We start from the raw sequence: 19,047 nt of genomic DNA on the forward strand, positions 1-19,047 counted from the left end.
TGTGTCAACTCATGATTTCAGGTATTTTAGAATTAACAAATTTTTAGCAAACCATAAATGAAAATAATGGTAAGGAACTTAAATTTGATATGGAAATATGATTCTTTTGGCAGTCGTGTCCTGCCAGATAAGCTACTCCTTTGAGAGAACTCTATAGGTTTCAACCTTATGAATAATAGCATTCTTTTTATAGAAAATGCAGGTGAACTGTTTGGTTTTTTTCTCGCTTTCTTACATTAAAGCGTTGTACATAGATTTTCATTCAACTTTTAAGACCGTGGCTAGCAGGTTATTTGCATATTTCAAGCCCTTTTCAAATATGATAGGTAAGCTCCTATGATAGGTAAATGAGCAGAAACTGAAAGAGCTCTCTGTAAGGACATAGCATTAATATTTTTTATAAAAATGCTAAAATTGCAGGTCCTTTTGGAATAAATCATGGGATTGAGCTTCATTCAGATGTGGTGGAATATGCCAAGGAAAAACTGGAGAGCTTCATCAAAAATAGCGATAGCTTTGATAAGTAAGTATTTATATCTATAGTTTTTGTTTGGAAGCACTTAATAAATAGATATGTGCAACATGTCTGTTCTTCAGCATTGTTACTGATCCTAAATTGCTCAATTGATGCAGCAAAAATCAGTGCACTATAAAATGAGAAAAAAATTAAGAAAATCCGTGCTATAATTTTTATTCCATGCCATTCTATAGTAAATTATAAATAACCTTTATTTAGTAATTTTATGCTACTGCCACTTTATTAGTAGTATTCCATTCATTAAACATCATGCAGGTATCTTTTCTGGAGATACAACATAAAGATGCTTGTGATTATAGTACTTTTCCAGTACTGGTTTTATACTTTTTGGATAATAATTTAGTAGTTCTGTCCTCTTTAATTGTAAACTAAGGGTGGTGCCTGTCATCATACAAAGAACTTTCTTTAAAATATTTAGCTACTTTGTAATATATCCAGAAGAAGTTATCATAGAAATACATTGATATATCTTGTGACAGGATTGTTTTTGAGAAATTTGTTTATAAAAGCATTGTCTTGAACTCATACTTCCCATAATACAGAGGCTTTGGCCCTTGGGATGGCAGGGAAAGTCTATTTGGTGTGTAATCTTACTAAAATTGTGCATTGGTGATGCTGTGGAGCAGGAGCTATTATGTTGAAATCCACAAACTCAGTGAAATTATGTAAAATTTGGAGGGCTTTTTCATCTCTAAATTTTTGTGTGTGTATGACTTATCTTATTTTCAAAGAGATAAAGTCTTAAAAGGGAGAAGACGCACAGCTTAGAACATAGTCACTTTAAGTAACAAAATCTCAGTGTAAAAACATTGAGTTCCCACTTGGCTTGTTGGGAGTAGGCCCTCACCCATCTTCAGTCCCTGGCTGTGACCATTAAGGTGAGAAACATGGGGGAGTCTGGACCAGGACTGAAAGCTTTCCTCTAGCACTGTGGTCCCAACCCCCAGCCTGTGGACCAGTACCAGTCTGTGGCCTGCTAGAAACTGGGCCACACAGCAGGAGGCCAAGAGAGCCAGGAAGAGAGGGAAGCTTCATCTGTATTTGCAGTCGCTCCCCATTGCTCCCATCGCTGCCTGAGCTCTGCCTCCTGTCAGATCAGTCACTGTCTCCCATCACCCCCAGGTGGGACTGTCTGTTTCAGGAAAACAAGGTCAGGGCTCCCACTGATTCTGCACTATGGTGAGTTGTATAATGATTTCATTATATATTACAGTGTCATAATAATAGAAATAAAGTGCACACTAAGTGTAATGTGCTTGAATCATCCTGAAACCATACCCTGCCTCAGGTCTGTGGAAAAATTGTCTTCCATGAAACCAGTCCCTGGTGCCAAAATGGTTGGGGACTGCTGCTCTTGAGAGAACCCTCTAGATTGCTGCTCTAGAGGGGCAATGCCATAAGAGAAGCACCCAAGAAGACCCTGTAAATATCTTCAGGGGAGTGTATTTTCCTTTTTCCTCCCTTTTTCTGCCCCTCCGCCCCTTCCCCTTGCACTTTTATTTCGTTCCTCTTTGCCATTGCCAGTTTGTATTTATCTTCTGGCGAATGGCGTTTGATTGGTTGAAGAACAGAACACTGATGTGCTGTAGCAAAATGTTCAGTGCTTACAGGAAAGGTGAGGTTTTGTGTTTTACCTAGGTGTGATTGTAACTGGATTGTTAAAGACCTCAGTCAGGCAGGCTTAGAGGAGTTGGGAAATCCTCAGGTTTTATTTTATTCTGTAATGAACTCAATGGATTTGAGCAAGTTACTTGAATTTTCTGTATTAATTTGCTGGACACTATCCTTTACCTTATTTATGCTTGTCTTTATAAATAACATTTAATTCACATTTTGAATAATTTTTCAAGTGCTTACTGTGTTCATATTTTATTCCTGAGAAAAATGCATTTGACAGAGGGTATTTGATAAGAAATTGGGATTCAGTTTTTGCATTCCTTTTTGTCTTTATCATTTCTCTGTCTTAGGATTACTAGCGTGGTAAGTGCTTAGGATGTGGACATAGATTTTTTATATAGTTATTAGAACTATATTAGAATTTTGTTGAATTTAATTCATAGTAAGTATTTGTTTTAATGTTGAAACTTAATATATATATAAAGGCCTTTTGAATACATTTGAACTTTGAAAATATAAAAGTAAAATTAGTAAAAGCAAATGTTTAAGGTCTCTTGTAAGGTCTGTTAAATATTAGTTAATACATTTTACCTATTAATACATGAAAATGCAGATAATTTAATTTTGGGTCATTAATTCGGTAGAGTATACTCAAGGAAGAACCTCGAATCACTGAAGCAACTCTGCTCAGGTTATCTGTGGAGCTCTAGTTTTTTGCTGACAAGTGTATAGTCCTGGGAAACAGTAAAATGTGTCATGATTTAAAGCATTTATATGCTAATGTAATTGAATGTTAATCTATGGACTATATTTAAGTATCTCAATTTTTTTAAATGTTCTAAAATTGTTTTCATATAATTGTAAAATGAACAAATTTCCTTAGCTTATGTTTCTTGGGTTTTATTTTTGTTGTTGCTGTTTATATAGGTTTGTTATTCATAAAATGATGAATCATAAAATACAGTGATATGACTGATCTAAATGTTTCTCTATAATCTTTAATGGTTTTGTTTTAGTTACAATAATTAATAGGACCTTGTAGTTATTTCTAAAATGTTACCACTTTTATTTGAAACAGGTTCTTACAAACTAGTCTGAGAAAGACACTTGGAAATTTTATTTTCCTAATTTTCAAATACTATACTAAAATATTACTGTTATAGTTTCAGATTGTAAAGTACCTTACATACAAAGAGGTAGTAGATACTAGAAAATGTTTCATTTTGCATAAAGTAGTGAGTGGTTGGATTCAGGGGATTCTTTTTTATTCCTTTTATACAATTTGGTTTTTGTGACAAATTATAAAGACAGAATATTTTTCTTCCCATCTTAAATATGGATGATTTTTTTGTAATTTTTCTTGGTATTTGTGAATAATATTTCCACTTATTTTCAAGTTTTAAGAAAATTTTAATAAACTTGCTGTGCAAAGTGATTTTTAACACATTAACTGCCATGTGAGTTGTATTTAACTCACTGTAGTTTTGAACCCAGGGCCTCATGAAGCGTATGTAACTCAAACATCTTTTCACTTTGGGAGTCGTGAGAACTATTTTTCAAGTTGCATATAACTCACACACAGAAAACAATTAAAAATAACTAATTTTTCATTGAATTAGAAAGAAATGTTTTGTTTTCCAAGTTTTTATTTTGTTTTTGTAATAAAACACCATCGGCTTAGGAAAAAAATTTTTCCTAGTGTGGCAGTCACTGTTGTTAAAATCCCATTTCTAAGCAGTTTTATTTTATTTAATTGTGTACAGGTCATCAAAATACATTTTAATTAACAAAATATAAAATAACTGAGAAAAATTAATTGCTGTTTTATGTATTCCTTAGTATCAGATTCTCCTTGATTATGTGTAACATAGAAAGAATAAATAGCTAAAACCTAATACTCTTCCAATCTTCTTTATCCTGTTGGTTTGGATATTTTTTTATCAGGTCCTTTTTCAAAAGTTTTGTTATGTCACTTACGATTTATATTGCATTCTAAAGTTTTCTTACATCTATTTGAAATCATAATGAACTCCCAAATACAGTGGTGGTGGGGAATCCATAAATTCATCAGCATTATAATATATATCATAAGATCACCTTTTTAAAAAATACAAATGTATGTTTTGTATTGTATAAAGCATGGTCTTGAAAGTAGTATTCCTTCTTTAGAAAAGTATTTTTATTATAATGTATGTACTTTTAAACTCTGTATTTCTTAGTACTATATCAGCAAATGAAATAATTTGGAGAAGCTACTCTGAATTTACTGTACTTGGAGATGAGAGGGAAGGGGGAACTCTTATGTCTGATTTTTCTTTTGATATCTATGGTATTCCCAAATTTACTGTAAATCTCTTATGAAAATGATCTGATTTCAAGGGTCCTCCAAAACATTGGCAGACTTTGCCTGTAAATCCCAGATAATAAATCTTTTAGGCTTCCTGGGCTAAGTGGTCTCTCTCCCAACCACCCAGTTCTGCATTTGTAATGTAAAAGCAACCATAGACACCATGGAAATAAATGAGCGTGGAGGTGTTCCATTAATATTTTTCTTTACAAAAACAAGCTGTGGTCTGGATTTGGCTTGCTGTTCATAGTTTGCTGTTGACTCTTGTTCTACTCTTGACATACACTCTGAAACAACTTGTTTTTAGCTGGACAAGTTCGGGGCCTTAGATTTGCCTGTTTTTAAAGGCCCTTATTTGTCTGGCTTTTGTAAGGGAAGGAGGTGGTTGGGGAAGGTCAGTTATATGAATCAGTATTTGTGCGTGTACGGTAAATAAAATAATCTCTTCAGCTGTAGTTACTTGGAAGAGTATGTTAGTTAAAGGAGCCTGAATTGTAAACATTTACTTTATAAATACTTTAAATTGGTGATGAGCATACTATTTATTTATAGCTACATATATGTATTTATGTAATGTATATATATGCATGTCATTGATTTGGCTTCCTAAAATGCATACTTTGGAGAGGGCCATTTCCTTGTAAGGCAGTAGGTTAATAGATCTATATCCCTCCTCTCCAATGTGACTGTAGCTATGATTTTGGAAATACTCTAGTATCAGTAGCCAAATGAGTGCAGTGTATTTTGAATTATTAGGAATTTTCATTCCATATGAATGGAATTCCTTTGTCTCTATATGCTTTGCCATATAAATGAGTCATGATATGAGTTATGAAAACAGTAATGAGACGATTAAAAAAAATAGCGTCTAACATGCATTGTCTGCTCACTAAGTGCCATTAAACATTCTAAATGCTTTATCCACAGTTCTAGAGGCAATATTAGTGTTCACCTTCCCCAGATGGGAAAATGGAGGGTTAGATGCGAAGGTCATGACCTGAGCCAGGGAGTCTTTTTACTTAGTTCTGGTTAGGATATGATAGTGTAAACACTGACTTTTTCTAATATTTTTTCCCGGCAATGAGCTGCGATCAGTGAATTACAGCTCAGCAACTTAGCATCAGATAGGAAAATTGAAACGGCACTTTTATTTTCATTATTTCCTTCAGATTAGAATTGAGGAATGATATTAATGTGGTTAAATGTACTATAGCATTTATGTTAAAGAGCACACCTACTCTGTTCATTAAGTCTCATTCATGAGACTTAGCTAAGGCATGAATTTTTATTGGGGGCAGGGATGTGTGGAAGAGGTGCCACGTATTCCTTAAATTTAGTTGAGGTATAAGTTTTAAATGTAGAGTTAAAATTGTCTTTCATATTTTAGAAGATTTTTTTTAATTGATGTATGGCAGTATCTAGTATCCTTATTTTAAATTATATGTTCATTTTCACATGATTTACATTTGAAAATTAGATGCTTCTATGTTGTCAACTTTTATCTCTTCTTTAAGAGGATTATGGTATGCTTGAAGTAGTTTTACTATATATAATTGATTATATATTCAACATTATTTCACAATATTTCTCAGATCTTTGAACATTTTGATATGCTAATAACATTCAAAAGTAGTTTTATAAGTAGTTTTATAACAATTGTTACAGATTGTAAACATAATTATGACAAACATTCTAATGTTTGGACAGATAAATCCTTGAAAATAGTCATCAGGGCTATCATAACATATGTTAGAAATGGCATGGGGAAAAGTTTATGCGCTTCAAGCACATTTTTAGGAGAAGAAATTGTTGAAGTATACAAAGGCTTGCCTTGATATGACTTACCTGTCACATTTCTTGCTAAAATGTTTAGAGATTGTTTTGGTCTTAGGGATTTCTCTCATGTTTTGTTCAATGAAACATTACTGTATTTATTCTTCAACACATTGCTGTGAATAATGCTTGAATTATTCTGAGATGAATTTGATGCATTTGAAAGAGAAAATACTTGAAAAGGTAAAGTTTTGGTTTTTTTGTTTAATTTTAATTCAATAGCTTCATTATTGGTTGTAAGAATCTTTGAATGATACAAGTATATTTGGAGGTCAAGAGTTTAACATTTCCGTTGGTTTTCTTCTCAATGGAAAGGTCTAAAGTTTTGTCTTGTTTTAACAAAGTAGTCATAGTTCTTAAAACTCTAAATGTGTATTTTGACAAAATGTTTTAAGAAAAAGAAATTTTTGTGATTCATTTGGCAGGTTGTTTTGGATGAGGTGTGAGAATAAGGTAGGCTTCTTTACCATGTCCTTGAAATTCCTTTATTCCATTGGAATAATTGTCTAAAACTTCGATGACAGCATCCTGTGGCACACGATAAACTAGGTGTGCAAATTGTTAGCCCCCACTCCAACAGCGTATTGAAGGGGAATGTTGTTTTTTCTACTCTCAGTCAGCTCCTAGACCTAGACTATCCGTCTAAGAGGGAAGCTACAGGGCAAGGCTAGGTCACCCTGATCTCCTAGCACCTTATCAAAAGAATTATGTGGGCAAGTTGGCAAGGTTCCTGCTGTGAACGAAATCATCTGTCCATCTCAAGGTGAAGATGTTCCAACATGCACCTATAAAGAAAACCACTTCTGAGGTAAGTGATTAGAATCCTGGAGTTATTTTGGGCAAGTGTTCATGTTCTAAACCGAGATTATCTATGTGCTCTATACTTTCCCCTAAATGATTTCAGTGTACATTTTGGTAGGAGTATGTCAATTATTTTTCCCTCTCTGCAGAAGAGATTCTAAAGAACATTCATTGCATCTTCAGGTGTAATATAGATGATTATAAACCTAGAATGAATGAATTTGTGGTTATTATACACATCTCAGGACTGTTGAATTTTTTTTCTGTATACAGATAACATTTTTGGTAGTATAATTTAGGAGTATGAGTCATCTCTATCTCAAAAATTTTGTTTCGGAAAGTTTCTTCAAAGAATAAAAATGATTGCTACTTTTCATTTTACTTAGAGACATAAAATTTTAATGAACCCCTAAGTCAAGAATAAAAATTAGGGAAAGAACAAATTAACCATTTTTTTGCAAATAATTCTAACCACATATGAAGTATCATTTTGGTAGACTTCTTGCCATTTTTTTTCCTTCACATATTTCATTGTGTGGTTGATGTAAAAGGATAGAATTCAGATTTTTCTCTTTTACTATTTTTAAACTTTATGTGTGTAAATTTATAAATAGTGTAGTACTTTTTCATAATAAACTAAGAACTTCTGGTTAGTTTATTGCTGCAGTTTTCCAAATTATGCAGAAATTGTATTTGTGGTTTAAGATATGTCCTTTACATCTGTAGCTTGGTGGAAACTTAGGTAAGATACAGCTTTCAGAAGATAGTAAGAGCCTTAGGAAGAAAAATGTATTTTCTTCTTTAGCTTAGAAGAAGCAGTAGGAGTTGCAGTTTATTCTATTTGATATCATGGTAGCCACCATCTATGTCTGGATTCAGTTATTTTTTTGAAAAAATATTAACAGTGGAATTTCGGTTATTCTGTAACCTGATTATTACGAATTTATTTACATGAAATGCTATGATAAAAATAAGTCATAATGTTAGTATCAGAATACAAAATGTCTAAGATTCTCAACTGTGTACTGAGTCAGAAATACCAGAGCTTATCTTAAGTACTTTATTAGGAAAATTAATCCATAATCCCTTTATAGATAAAGAAAAGAATATACAGTTGAAGAGCTGATTTTGAAGTTTCATGTAGTATGGATAGAAAAGGTTAAGCCAAACTTAGAAATATAACAAATAATCCTCAGATGGGTTGCTATATCTAGACATTTTTCTGGTCACTACTAAATGATAACGTTTTGGTTTTCTTAATAGTGTGTTTGGCATATGACTTCTCTACTATGTTCTAGATGTCTTAGTGCCAGCATATAAAAATATTGCACTCCCCTCCTATTTTGTATGCCCTTCAATTTTTACTAGTTTTTAAATTTAGATATAATATAGTCCTTTTGGAATATTATCTCAAATTCAAGTAAGCTTTCAGATTTGAGTATTCTGGTAAAGAGAATCAATTTAAATATGTTAAATAGAAATATAAAGACCCTGTATACTTTTGTTAGAAGTATATATTCCATTGTAGAAATTTATGAATTTAGAGATTTGATTTTTCTCTGCAATCATCCATTGTAATTCTCCTTAGGAAGTGGATATACTTGTTAAGCTTTCCATTAGGAAGGAAAACATTCTGGGTATTTACCAGAATAAAAGGGTGGTTTATTTGAGATCTTCAGAAAGAAAAAAAAACAAAAACACAAACCCTGCCCTTCAGTTATAGTAGAGTTGATTATTCATTAAATGCAAGAGTTTTTTGTTTTTTTTGCTGTTTGAGTTTTGCCTTTTTTGGCATTTTGGGAAAAAAATCATGTATTCTGTAATACGATGCTTCAGTTATTATAGTAACCAATTTAGTAAAACATTGAGCCATTGTATTACTATAGAGAGTGCCATAGGCAAATACTTTTTCTGTAACCTTATTTCTAGGCAAGTTTCTCTTCTAGCTCTGAAATTTTTATTATTAGCATATTTAACTTGCCAATTTGGGGTTCATATTCAAAGTTGTTAGGTAGAAAAGTTAAGACAAAATATTTATATTTCTTATATGGTTCACTTATTTAATAAATGTATTTTGAGGACTGTAATAGATGATGGAGATACAATTCAATTCAGAAAAAAAATATTTAAAAGAGATATTAATAGAAAGAAAACCAGGAAAATGTTGCAAAGGGAAGATTGTGTTAAGAGGTATTTGAAGCAACTATTTACCTGTGATAAGTAAAAGGGTAGTTGTTTAGTATTTTCCTTTTGTGTAGCTGTTAAAACAGAAAGTGTATATATTTTAATATAAATGTAAAAGAATTATTGAGATATTTTACATTCTTTTTTTGTATTAAGTGTTGTATTTTGTATAAAGTCTTTGAAAACCCATGTGAATTTTATACTTACAGTACAGCTGAATTTGAACCAGTCACATTTTAAGGGTTCAAGCAGCCTCATGTGGCTAATGACTATCATCTTGGATAGTGTGGCTCTAGATTACCCTGTCTTACCTTTCAGATCACAGCTTGTCATTTTTCAGGGAACTTTTCTCTGATCCCCAGGTCTGTTAGTTTCATCCTCAATCTTAAGGGATCATATTCTTTTCCTTAGAGCATTTATCACAGTTGTAAGTTCTATTCAATGAATGGGATTGTTTGCTTGTCTCTTCTACTAGATACAGGCACGAATGTTTCCCGTTGTATATCCAGTCATTACACACTCAATAAATAGTTTTTAACTGAAGGAAGTATGTGCAATTACAAGTATAAGGTAACTTGCCCAGACTCACACATTTGATTTTAGAGTCAGGAACTACATTGTTTCTAATTTATTTTGCTGTGATAAAAATGTGTAAGATATCACTAATATGAGAAATTATAATTTTAAGTTGTCATTACCTTTAATAGTATCTTCCTTGGTAATAGTTCTGTAGGCTACCACTTATTTTTGACTAGTTAGGAAGCTTTTGAAACGATAAGCATATATTTGAGTTGATATAACAGATTTGATGATAAAAAGCTTATAATTCAAAATTTTTTGATTACTTAAATTCCCTGCTTACATTCATCCTGAAAATTATAACATTGATGTATATTTTAAAATTAAAGCATTTAAAATGAATTTTTCTAAGAGTGAAGATTTTTAGACAGACCTTATTGAAAATAGTCTAACTTTGTTTTGTTTAAAGGATGTTTACTATGAATTTGATAAAGCGAATAAACCATATGATCCACAGTATCTAATTAATTAAAAGTCAAAAAATTATGTTTTGGCCATACATTAGACAATCAGATTGTGCCAGTCTTGAGTATAAAAGAGAAATGGAACATCATTCTTTAACCTAATTAAGTTTACACTTTGTCTGTGTAAGTAGAAAGAATGAGATACTGTTAAAGAGTTGAGTAAGATATCATTGTGAACCTGATATTTGAACTATATCTTGCAGAGATAGCAGGCATTTATTAGGGGAAGAAGGAGGGGGAAGGATATTCCAGTCAAAGGAACAGCACATACATATCTACAGGGGTTGGAAATACTTTGTAATGGTTCCTAAAAGGAAATAGAAGCAAATAATTTCATCTTTCTGAAGTATAGTATGTACCATGGAGCAGAGCCAGGTTATGCGTCTTGTAGGCCAGCTTGATGGTAGAATCTTAAAGAACCCCACACGGCACTCCTGGGAGCTCAGACTTACCCTGTGCAGTAGGGAGCAAGATGATGGAAGAGAGACCTGAAAAATGAGCAGTGAGGTGGCAGTTACAATAAAAGAAATAGCAGGGCTGCATTGGTGTAGAGAGGAGAATACGGGTGTATACTGTTTATTCCCCCAACTCCCTAGATCCTCCCCACCCTACTTTTTACTCACTTCCACCAAGAAGACAAGAAGTTAAGGAACAGGGTATAATTTCTGGTAAATTCTTCCTTAAATCTATGTTTATAATGTATCTGTTTAGTGACTTTCAATGGAAATTCACTGTGTAATAAATCTGTTAATTACCAAAGGACAGGATATGTTTTACAAAGTAAAAATGATTGTGATTCAAATCAGTTTCATTTTTCACTGCCTGCCAAAGCTTTTAATGGAAATTATTTCATCTTCAAACAACAGCCTGTGTTTTGCTATATAATCATATTAACTTTAAATCGACTTAAAAGTGAAAGGATGTGAGTTAATTAATAAAAAGATTACATTTCTTTATAGTGCATTAGGTTTTAATTATGTGTTGTAGAGTCCAAAAGTTTGTTTATCAAATTTAAGGGATAAAGTAGAAATCTGAATAAGATAGTTTGTAGAAGCATAACTCTATGTACCATGAACCAACACTGTAAGCAGGAACAAGCAGCTGGGATAAAATACCTTTGCTTTGAAACCTTCTCTCTTTTTTCATTGCTTAGGGAGATCATAGGGGCACAAGCAGCAGTATGAAAAACAGTATCCATGCTTTTTTTTCCCAGTACTGTAATGCTGTCAGACAAAATATTTTAGAAACATCTCCTAATCTTAGTGGTTGCATGGGTATGTGGGCAGGACACTGGTATCTTTTTTTGACAAAGCTTTGCCACTGTTATCCTCAGAAATGTCAAACTGGGAGGAGTATTGCATGAGCCCTTCTCATTTCTTCTGGCCCCTCGCCTTTTTTTGGAAAGGACAGTGGAAAATGAAGGCTTTTCTCATTTGTTGAGCCTTAGAATTCTCATCATTATCATGTTATTTTTGAGGCATCACAAGATTGGTGTTGTGATGAGCTTTTCATTATTATTCCTTTTTTAAAACTTAAATGAAGTTTCATTGTGGCCAAAAATTCAGTGATAATAAAAAATACATTTGATTAGTGTTAAATTTAATAATATTATATTTAAAATTTTATAATCATATTTTATTCTGATAATAGTGGTAACTTCATTATTTCAAAGGACTGGATTATGGTAAATTTTTTGGATCTAATGTTTTATTTAAATGAATTAAAATATATTTGTTTTTCTGTGTAGATTTGAGTTCTGTGAACCTGCATTTGTGGTCGGTAATTGCCTCCAGATAGCCTCTGACAGTCATCAGTATGATCGAATTTATTGTGGAGCTGGAGTCCAGAAAGACCATGAAAACTACATGAAAATATTGCTGAAAGTTGGAGGCATACTAGTCATGCCTATAGAGGATCAGGTAACTTCTACTGTCTTTTGCTTAGTGGCATGGGTAGCAAACACATTTGTTTAAGAATGGGAAAAATATTATTTAGTGAAAGGCACATGTAATTTTTAAAGAAAAAGTATTCTTCCCAGAGCTGTCTGTATAGAAAAAACTTGAACCAGACTCTAATTATTTAAGCAGCGTAAGCATAGCAAAGGTCCCTGTGCTGTGGTAGGAGAAGACTTGGGCTTTCACTGGAGCTCTGCTGCCCCGTGCGCCTGGCGCTCGGCAAGCGGCTTCCTCCAGTGGTACCCTCACCCGGAGGCGCTCGGTGGGACGCGATGGTCTCTGCCAGCTGCTCAGTTTCCAGCATTCTTCAGTTCTTTGAACATATTGAAAAGAAATCCTGTTTGTGGTTTGGTTTATACCACTTATCTTCATTAATAAAGCAAATTTTAAAATCTTCATTTAGTACTGTACTATAAATACTTGAAAATATTCTTCAGGTATTTATGAGCATTAATTTTTTCATACCTTGTTTTGGAATTTTTAAGTATCATAAATACACCTGCAGACTCTCTTGGCCATATTTGGGTCTCCCATTTGTATTGAAATATTTACCTTAACAGCAAATATTTTAATTCCTTCTATATTATTTTGTAGTAAATATTTAAATGGAAGTAATTTAGTTGCATGCTAATGTGATTATATAGCTTATTGGCAATTATTCCCTTAAAACAAAATTTTGACTATAAGGTGATCACATTGCCAAGATTAAGCTATTATTTTTCTTTTTTATCTAAATAGCTAACACAGATTATGCGAACTGGACAAAACACTTGGGAAAGTAAAAATATCCTTGCTGTTTCATTTGCTCCACTTGTGCAACCAAGCAAGAATGATAATGGCAAACCAGATTCTGTGGGACTCCGTAAGTAGTTCTTCATACATTCTGATTGAATTGTGCTTTATGGTGTTCAACTCATATGCTTGGGATTTAAGACTATGTGATTATGAAGAAGTAAATAATTACACCAATAAGATTAATGGATTTATTCAAGTTAAAAAAAAAATAAAGCCCTTACCTTGTGCCACACACTGTTACCTGCGTACATGGAAAAAAGGGGCAGGTCAAACCAAAACCGAATGTATTAATTATAGTTTATGTTGTGATAGACAGTAACTGGTTGTGGGGAAGAGCATCTACTTTAGGTATGGTGGTAAGGAAGGTCTTTCTGCCAAGGCAACATCTGACTTATGACCAGAGTGATATAAAAGAACCTGCCATGTCAAGATTTAGTGGTAGCATTTTCCATGCAGAGAGAAAGTGAATACAAAAGGCTTTACACTAAAAAGAGTTTGGTCATTCCCAGACCAGGAATAGGTCCAGGGTGGTAGAAGCTCATGGGCTGGGTTGGGGAGGATGGATTATCACAGGACCAAAGAAAGGGGAAACAGGCCAGATATGAGGCTTTTCTTATATCCAAGGAAAGAGTTATTGACATCGCAGATAGAGTTGTTTGAAGGCAGAAGAATAGCAGACTATGTGGGGAGTGCGGGTAAAGGAAAAAGAGGAATTTGTTTTCCCTTGAGGCTAGCTGAGTGCTGGTAACTTCGGTGTTGTTGGGAAGACTAGGAGTGGCATAATTTGGAAACAGATGTAGAAAGATCAGACATTTTCTTTTGGCCAAGTGTGAGTTGTCTGTTAGTGTACAAATGTCAGGTAGTCAAGTGGGTGCAAACATGCTCCATGAGGAAGGTATAAATTGAGAATCCTCGACATAAAGATGGCATTTTAAGCTGTGATTCGGTGAGAATGGATGAGACCATTTAGGGACAGAGTGGAGATAAAGAAGAGGTATTGGGGTTGAATTTGTGGTCCACCAAATAAATTTAGAGATATTAAATAAAACAGAAGAAGATGGATTGGTGAATGAGGGGTCAGAGAGGTTGGGGGAGGGAAACCAGGGTGCACAAGATGTTGAAATCAAGAAAGAAAAGTTTCAAGAAGGGAATGATCAACTTATGGGGCTAATGAGACCTTGAGAAAGAAGAGGAGAGTAATATTATTTGGTTTTGCATATGTCATAGTTTTGTTAACCATTAAGTAAAATTCTTTACCAAAAATAAACCTGTTGATTTATTTATTTATTTATTTATTTATTTGAGACAGAGTCTCCCGCTCTGTCGCCTGGGTAAAGTGCAGTGGTGTCATCATTGCTCACTGCAACCTTGAACTCCTGGGCTCAAACAGTCCTCTTGCCTCAGCCTCCCAAGTAGCTGAGACTACAGGTGTGTGCCATGATGCCCAGCCAATTTTTCTATTTTTAATAGAGAGGTGGCATCACTCTTGCTCAGGTTGGTCTTAAATTCCTGAGGTCAAGAAATCCTCCCATTGTGCTAGGATTAGAGGTGTGAGCCGCCACTCCTGGCCAATTTAGTTTTCTTTTTAAGTGTGTTTATTTCATAGGCATCTGGCTTTATACAGAGATTTAATTTTATTTTCAGTATTCATTCTATGCTCTTTTGAGCTATGTGACTTTGGGACCTTTTGGGGTGGTTTTGAAAATTATGTGAAGTAGTAACTGTAAGGTGCTTGGCATACTGCCTGGCATATTATAATTGTTTGATAAAAAGTCGTTTTAAGGTTTTGAGAAGGTCAGTAAATTACACCTGTTTTTCTCTGCTTAAGTTCTTACTAAATGAAGGGATGTACTTGGGGGTCCAATAGCTAGAGATTGAAATGTCAGCTTTGTTACCAAGCAGGGTAGGTGGGAGAATGTGGCTTAGCTCCAGATCCTTAAATTAGACAGACTTACCCATCCAGTTACAGGCAACACTGGCTAATCTCCTACCATGGGAGTTTATTCTGGAATACACGCATGAGCAGAGCCCAGTCAGTATGTGTGAATCCCAGAGGAAAGTAGGCCAATCCCAGAGGAAAGGAGAAGGGAACAACGGAGCCACACATGGCCAGTTCCCTCTTAGACACTAAAACTGTATGAGCTACAACCCAGCCCTGGGGGAGAATCAGTGAGGTGATGCAGAGAGGCCTGCGTGGCTCTCTGGGAGTGTCAAGGGCATGAGGGTTTCTCCACCTAAGTATTTTATGAGCAATCTGCTCTAACAGGAACCACCATCAAAGGAGACAGTGGACTACTCTTACAGACTTGTGAGATTCATAAATTCTGACCCATGCTTTTTTTTTTTTTTTATCTCATTTGGAAAGAAATTAAGCACTTAGTTCTAAAAAATGTTGAACTTTTCATAATTCAGAAAATGTTTTCAACTGTTTTTTCCAAATGTACTGGTTGGTAATATATACTTTGGCTACTTACTAAAAGGATTTGAGTCAGTAGAGACGAAAAAATTCCATATGAAACAGGAAAATTAAAAATAAGAATGATGAAAAACAAAGGATTATGAAAAGGAAGACATATTCTATTAGAAATATTAAGTTACTATGTTGAAATGTTAAATTTCCAGTCTAATCAAAAAAAGGGGTATGTGCTGGGTATACTATGGGACACTGAAAGGTACAGGGCATTTCTTTCTGGCACCAGAATCAAGTGATTGTCACTTGCATTCATATACTATGTGATTATTTCCATGAAGTCTACTTTTAGTAGACTACAGATACTCCTTGACTTATGGTAGGACTACGTCCTGATAAACTCACCATCATAAATTGAAAATACTGTGAATTCAATTAAAATTGCATTTGATGCCGGCAGATGGTCCCCAACTTACTATGGTGTATTACTGTGGTTCCATTTAGGATGGTTTGACTTTAAAATGGTATGAAAGTGGTACTCATTCAGTAGAAACCATAACCCCATCATGAGACATAAGGAACTCCTGGACTTAAGGTGGGATTACCTCCCCTAAACCCATCGTGAAGTCTTAAAATCCTAAGTGGAACCATTGTTAGTCAGGGACCATCTTTGTAGATGTAGATTTTATACTGTATTTTTACTATATAAGACTGTACTGTAGTTATTTGGTCCCTACTTAAACTCCTTGCTTGCTGAAAGCAGCAATAATAACAAAGTAAAACTATTTTCTGTCTCCTATTTTTTAAACATTAGAATTATAGTTTATTTATGACAACTTTGTTTACCCTAACTGGATGGAAGTAATGAAAAAGAAGTAGTAGAAAAAGTTTTCTGACACAGTGTGGCCTTAGACAGTTTAACTGTAAATAAGCTGTGTGTCTTTATATAAGAATACTTACAGCTGTGCAGCCGCTGTTTAACTTAAAATCTTCAGAATTCTGTCAGTAGTCTTTGCTTTTTTATCTTAACAGTTTTCCTAGTTTAGTTTCCTTCAGAAGAGTCTTGATTGTAAATATGGTTTATAATAATGTAATTCATAAATGGCATGGATAATATACTATAAATGAGCACCTTTCATTCTCCCGCATTTTAAGGATGTCAATACAAATAGATCTTAGTAGCTAATAAACCTGTCATTGGTTGTGTTCAATGACATAACTGTGGAATAGGATAAAATGGAGCCCAAATTTTAAAAAAATCCATCATACTTCTGAAATATTTATAGATGAAATGATAATGTCTAAATTTTTCATCAAAATAATCTGGGGTGGGGATAGAAAGAGGATGAAAGTGTTGATAAAATAGCATTAGCCATGTTGGTAATTGTTGAAGGTAGGTGTCAGGTGTATGGGGGATTATTATATCATTGACTCTCTTTTGTGTGTGTACAGTAGTCCCCCATTATCCTTGGGGAATATGTTCTGAGACCCCTAGTGGATGCCTGAACCTGCAGATAGTACCGAACCCTATATATATGTACTGTGTTTTTTTCTATCTGATAACCAAGACAGCTACTAAGTGACTAACAGGCGCTGGCATATACAGCATGGATATGGTTCACAAAGAGATGATTCACATCCAAGGCCAGACAGCATGACATTTTAAAACTTAAAACTTATGAATTGTTCATTTCTGGAATTTAACTATTTAATATTTTCAGACCCTGGCTGATCATAAGAAACTGAAACCATGGAAAGCGAAACTATTGATGGGGGCGGGGGACTGCTATACCTGAAAGTTTCTACAGTAAAAATAAAAAGAGTCACCAGTAACCAATAGTAATTTATAAAAATGATTCAGGAATTATGTGAAGGAAAAATAAAAGCTTCATATAGTAATATTCAGAATGAAAAAGGTTTTAAAAATTGATATTTGCCAAAATTTAGTAGGATGTATGGAGAATAAGAAAAGTTTTTTTTTTCTGTTGAAATAAGTTAAAATAGCTTTCTGTTCAGATGACATTATTCTGTTAATTATAGGAAGTTAAAAAGAACGCTAGTACAGAAAAACCCTAAAAATAGCACATGCAAATCCTTTGCCAAATATATCTTGTAGCAAAAACTTGCTCATATTAAAAAGCTTACTAAAATGAAGTTATAATTTTTTCCTCTGATTCATCATTAATTTTAGCCAACTTAAAAGTCCTATTTCTTTCTGTGTTTTTTTAGAAGTGGGTAGAAGACATTCTGAAAATAAGGATATTTTATTCAAAGTTTTAGGACAGAAGAGACTTCATGAATTATGGAACTATATCTTGTTGAACTATGTGAAGTTGGTGCTTTTGTAGGTCAAAAAAGGCCCTCAGTCATCAGTTTTGTATGGTTCAACCTAAATAAAATGTTCTTTTCAATGTTTATTAACAAATAAAAATGAAAGTCCTGACTCCTAAGTCCCTATAAAATCTATATAGAGCCTAACTTTGGGGAAACAGATGGAGCTTAAATGTGTGTGTTAGAGATAACCTTAACTGCAATTTTGGAATGAAAGCTTACATTTAAAATAATTTTTTTTGGCAGTTAAGATTAATATTATCTTGTCCATTAAATCCTTGTCTCATAACTGGAAGCATTAGAAACAAGGGAGTGTTATGGAATAGAGAATATGGAAGATGTTTGAATAGGTAGGCCTGAGAATTATCTAAAAGTTTATGTGTCACTCAAAAGAACTTGTACATGAAGCTCATGTGGATGTTATTTTAGGACTTATGAGTATTAGAAGCTACTAAAGTAAAGTCTGAATATTTTTCTGATGTTGGGTCAGGTTGGTTCTTGATGAAGGTCAGGTATTCTCCTGTCAGTTTAGGGTTGAAAGGTTCATCCTTAGAATAGCCCACAGTGTGGGCAGAGGAAGAACTAATTTATTAACATAATTAAGGTGTTGACAGAGAATACCAATAATGTGAGAGAGGTTCAAGAGGAAAGACCAGCTGAAAAGACTAATATAGTTTCTATTTCCTCGCTCCTTTGTACTTTCCCAAACACGTTTTTATAGATTTATTCTCCCTTTGCAGAGCCCTCTCAGGCTTAGGCCTTGCCTCTCCTCTGTCTACACTCTCGCCCAGACACTGTCTTCCAGCTCTGTTTTTGCATGTTACAATGGGCCGATGACATGAGATTTCTGTCTCTAGCCCTCGCCTTGCCCCTGAGCTCCCGAGTCGTGATCTAACTGCTTATGGTTGGAAAAGCAGCAGAGACTCTGCAGTCAAACACCTGCACCCAGGTGCCACCTCAGTCACTTACAACCTCAAGCGAGTTAGGTAACTTAGTAGCATTAAGTGAGTTATTATATGTAAAGCTTTGAAATTGGTGACAAGTATGATATTATAGTTGTTGTTATTCCTGAAATCTCTATTTTGAATATGTACTAGACACCTCAGATTTAACACAAGCAAAACACATTTTTTGTTTTCTTCCCCTCAACCTATTTTCCTCTCTGCCTTTGTTATACCAGTAACTGACATCAG

At 34.0% G+C, this 19,047-nt stretch overlaps 1 protein-coding gene across 4 annotated transcripts in view; it reads left to right on the forward strand.

Annotated features, from left to right (window-relative positions):
- Positions 1-19,047, forward strand: part of PCMTD1 (protein-L-isoaspartate (D-aspartate) O-methyltransferase domain containing 1) — a 69,288-nt gene that overhangs the window by 44,868 nt on the left and 5,373 nt on the right. For 3 of the 4 annotated variants that reach the window (XM_012790047.3, XM_012790044.2, XM_012790045.3), the window contains 3 exons: positions 421-523; positions 12,111-12,282; positions 13,057-13,180. In XM_012790047.3, coding sequence (XP_012645501.1) covers positions 12,229-12,282; positions 13,057-13,180 — 178 coding nt within the window. In that variant the 5' untranslated portion in view covers positions 421-523; positions 12,111-12,228. Of the gene's footprint in view, positions 1-420; positions 524-6,056; positions 7,144-12,110; positions 12,283-13,056; positions 13,181-19,047 lie in introns of those variants that run through there. The other variant, XM_076005312.1, reaches the window with a different exon arrangement.

The sequence above is a fragment of the Microcebus murinus genome, chromosome 7 (genome assembly GCF_040939455.1).
Source record: "Microcebus murinus isolate Inina chromosome 7, M.murinus_Inina_mat1.0, whole genome shotgun sequence".
NCBI lineage: Eukaryota > Metazoa > Chordata > Mammalia > Primates > Cheirogaleidae > Microcebus > Microcebus murinus.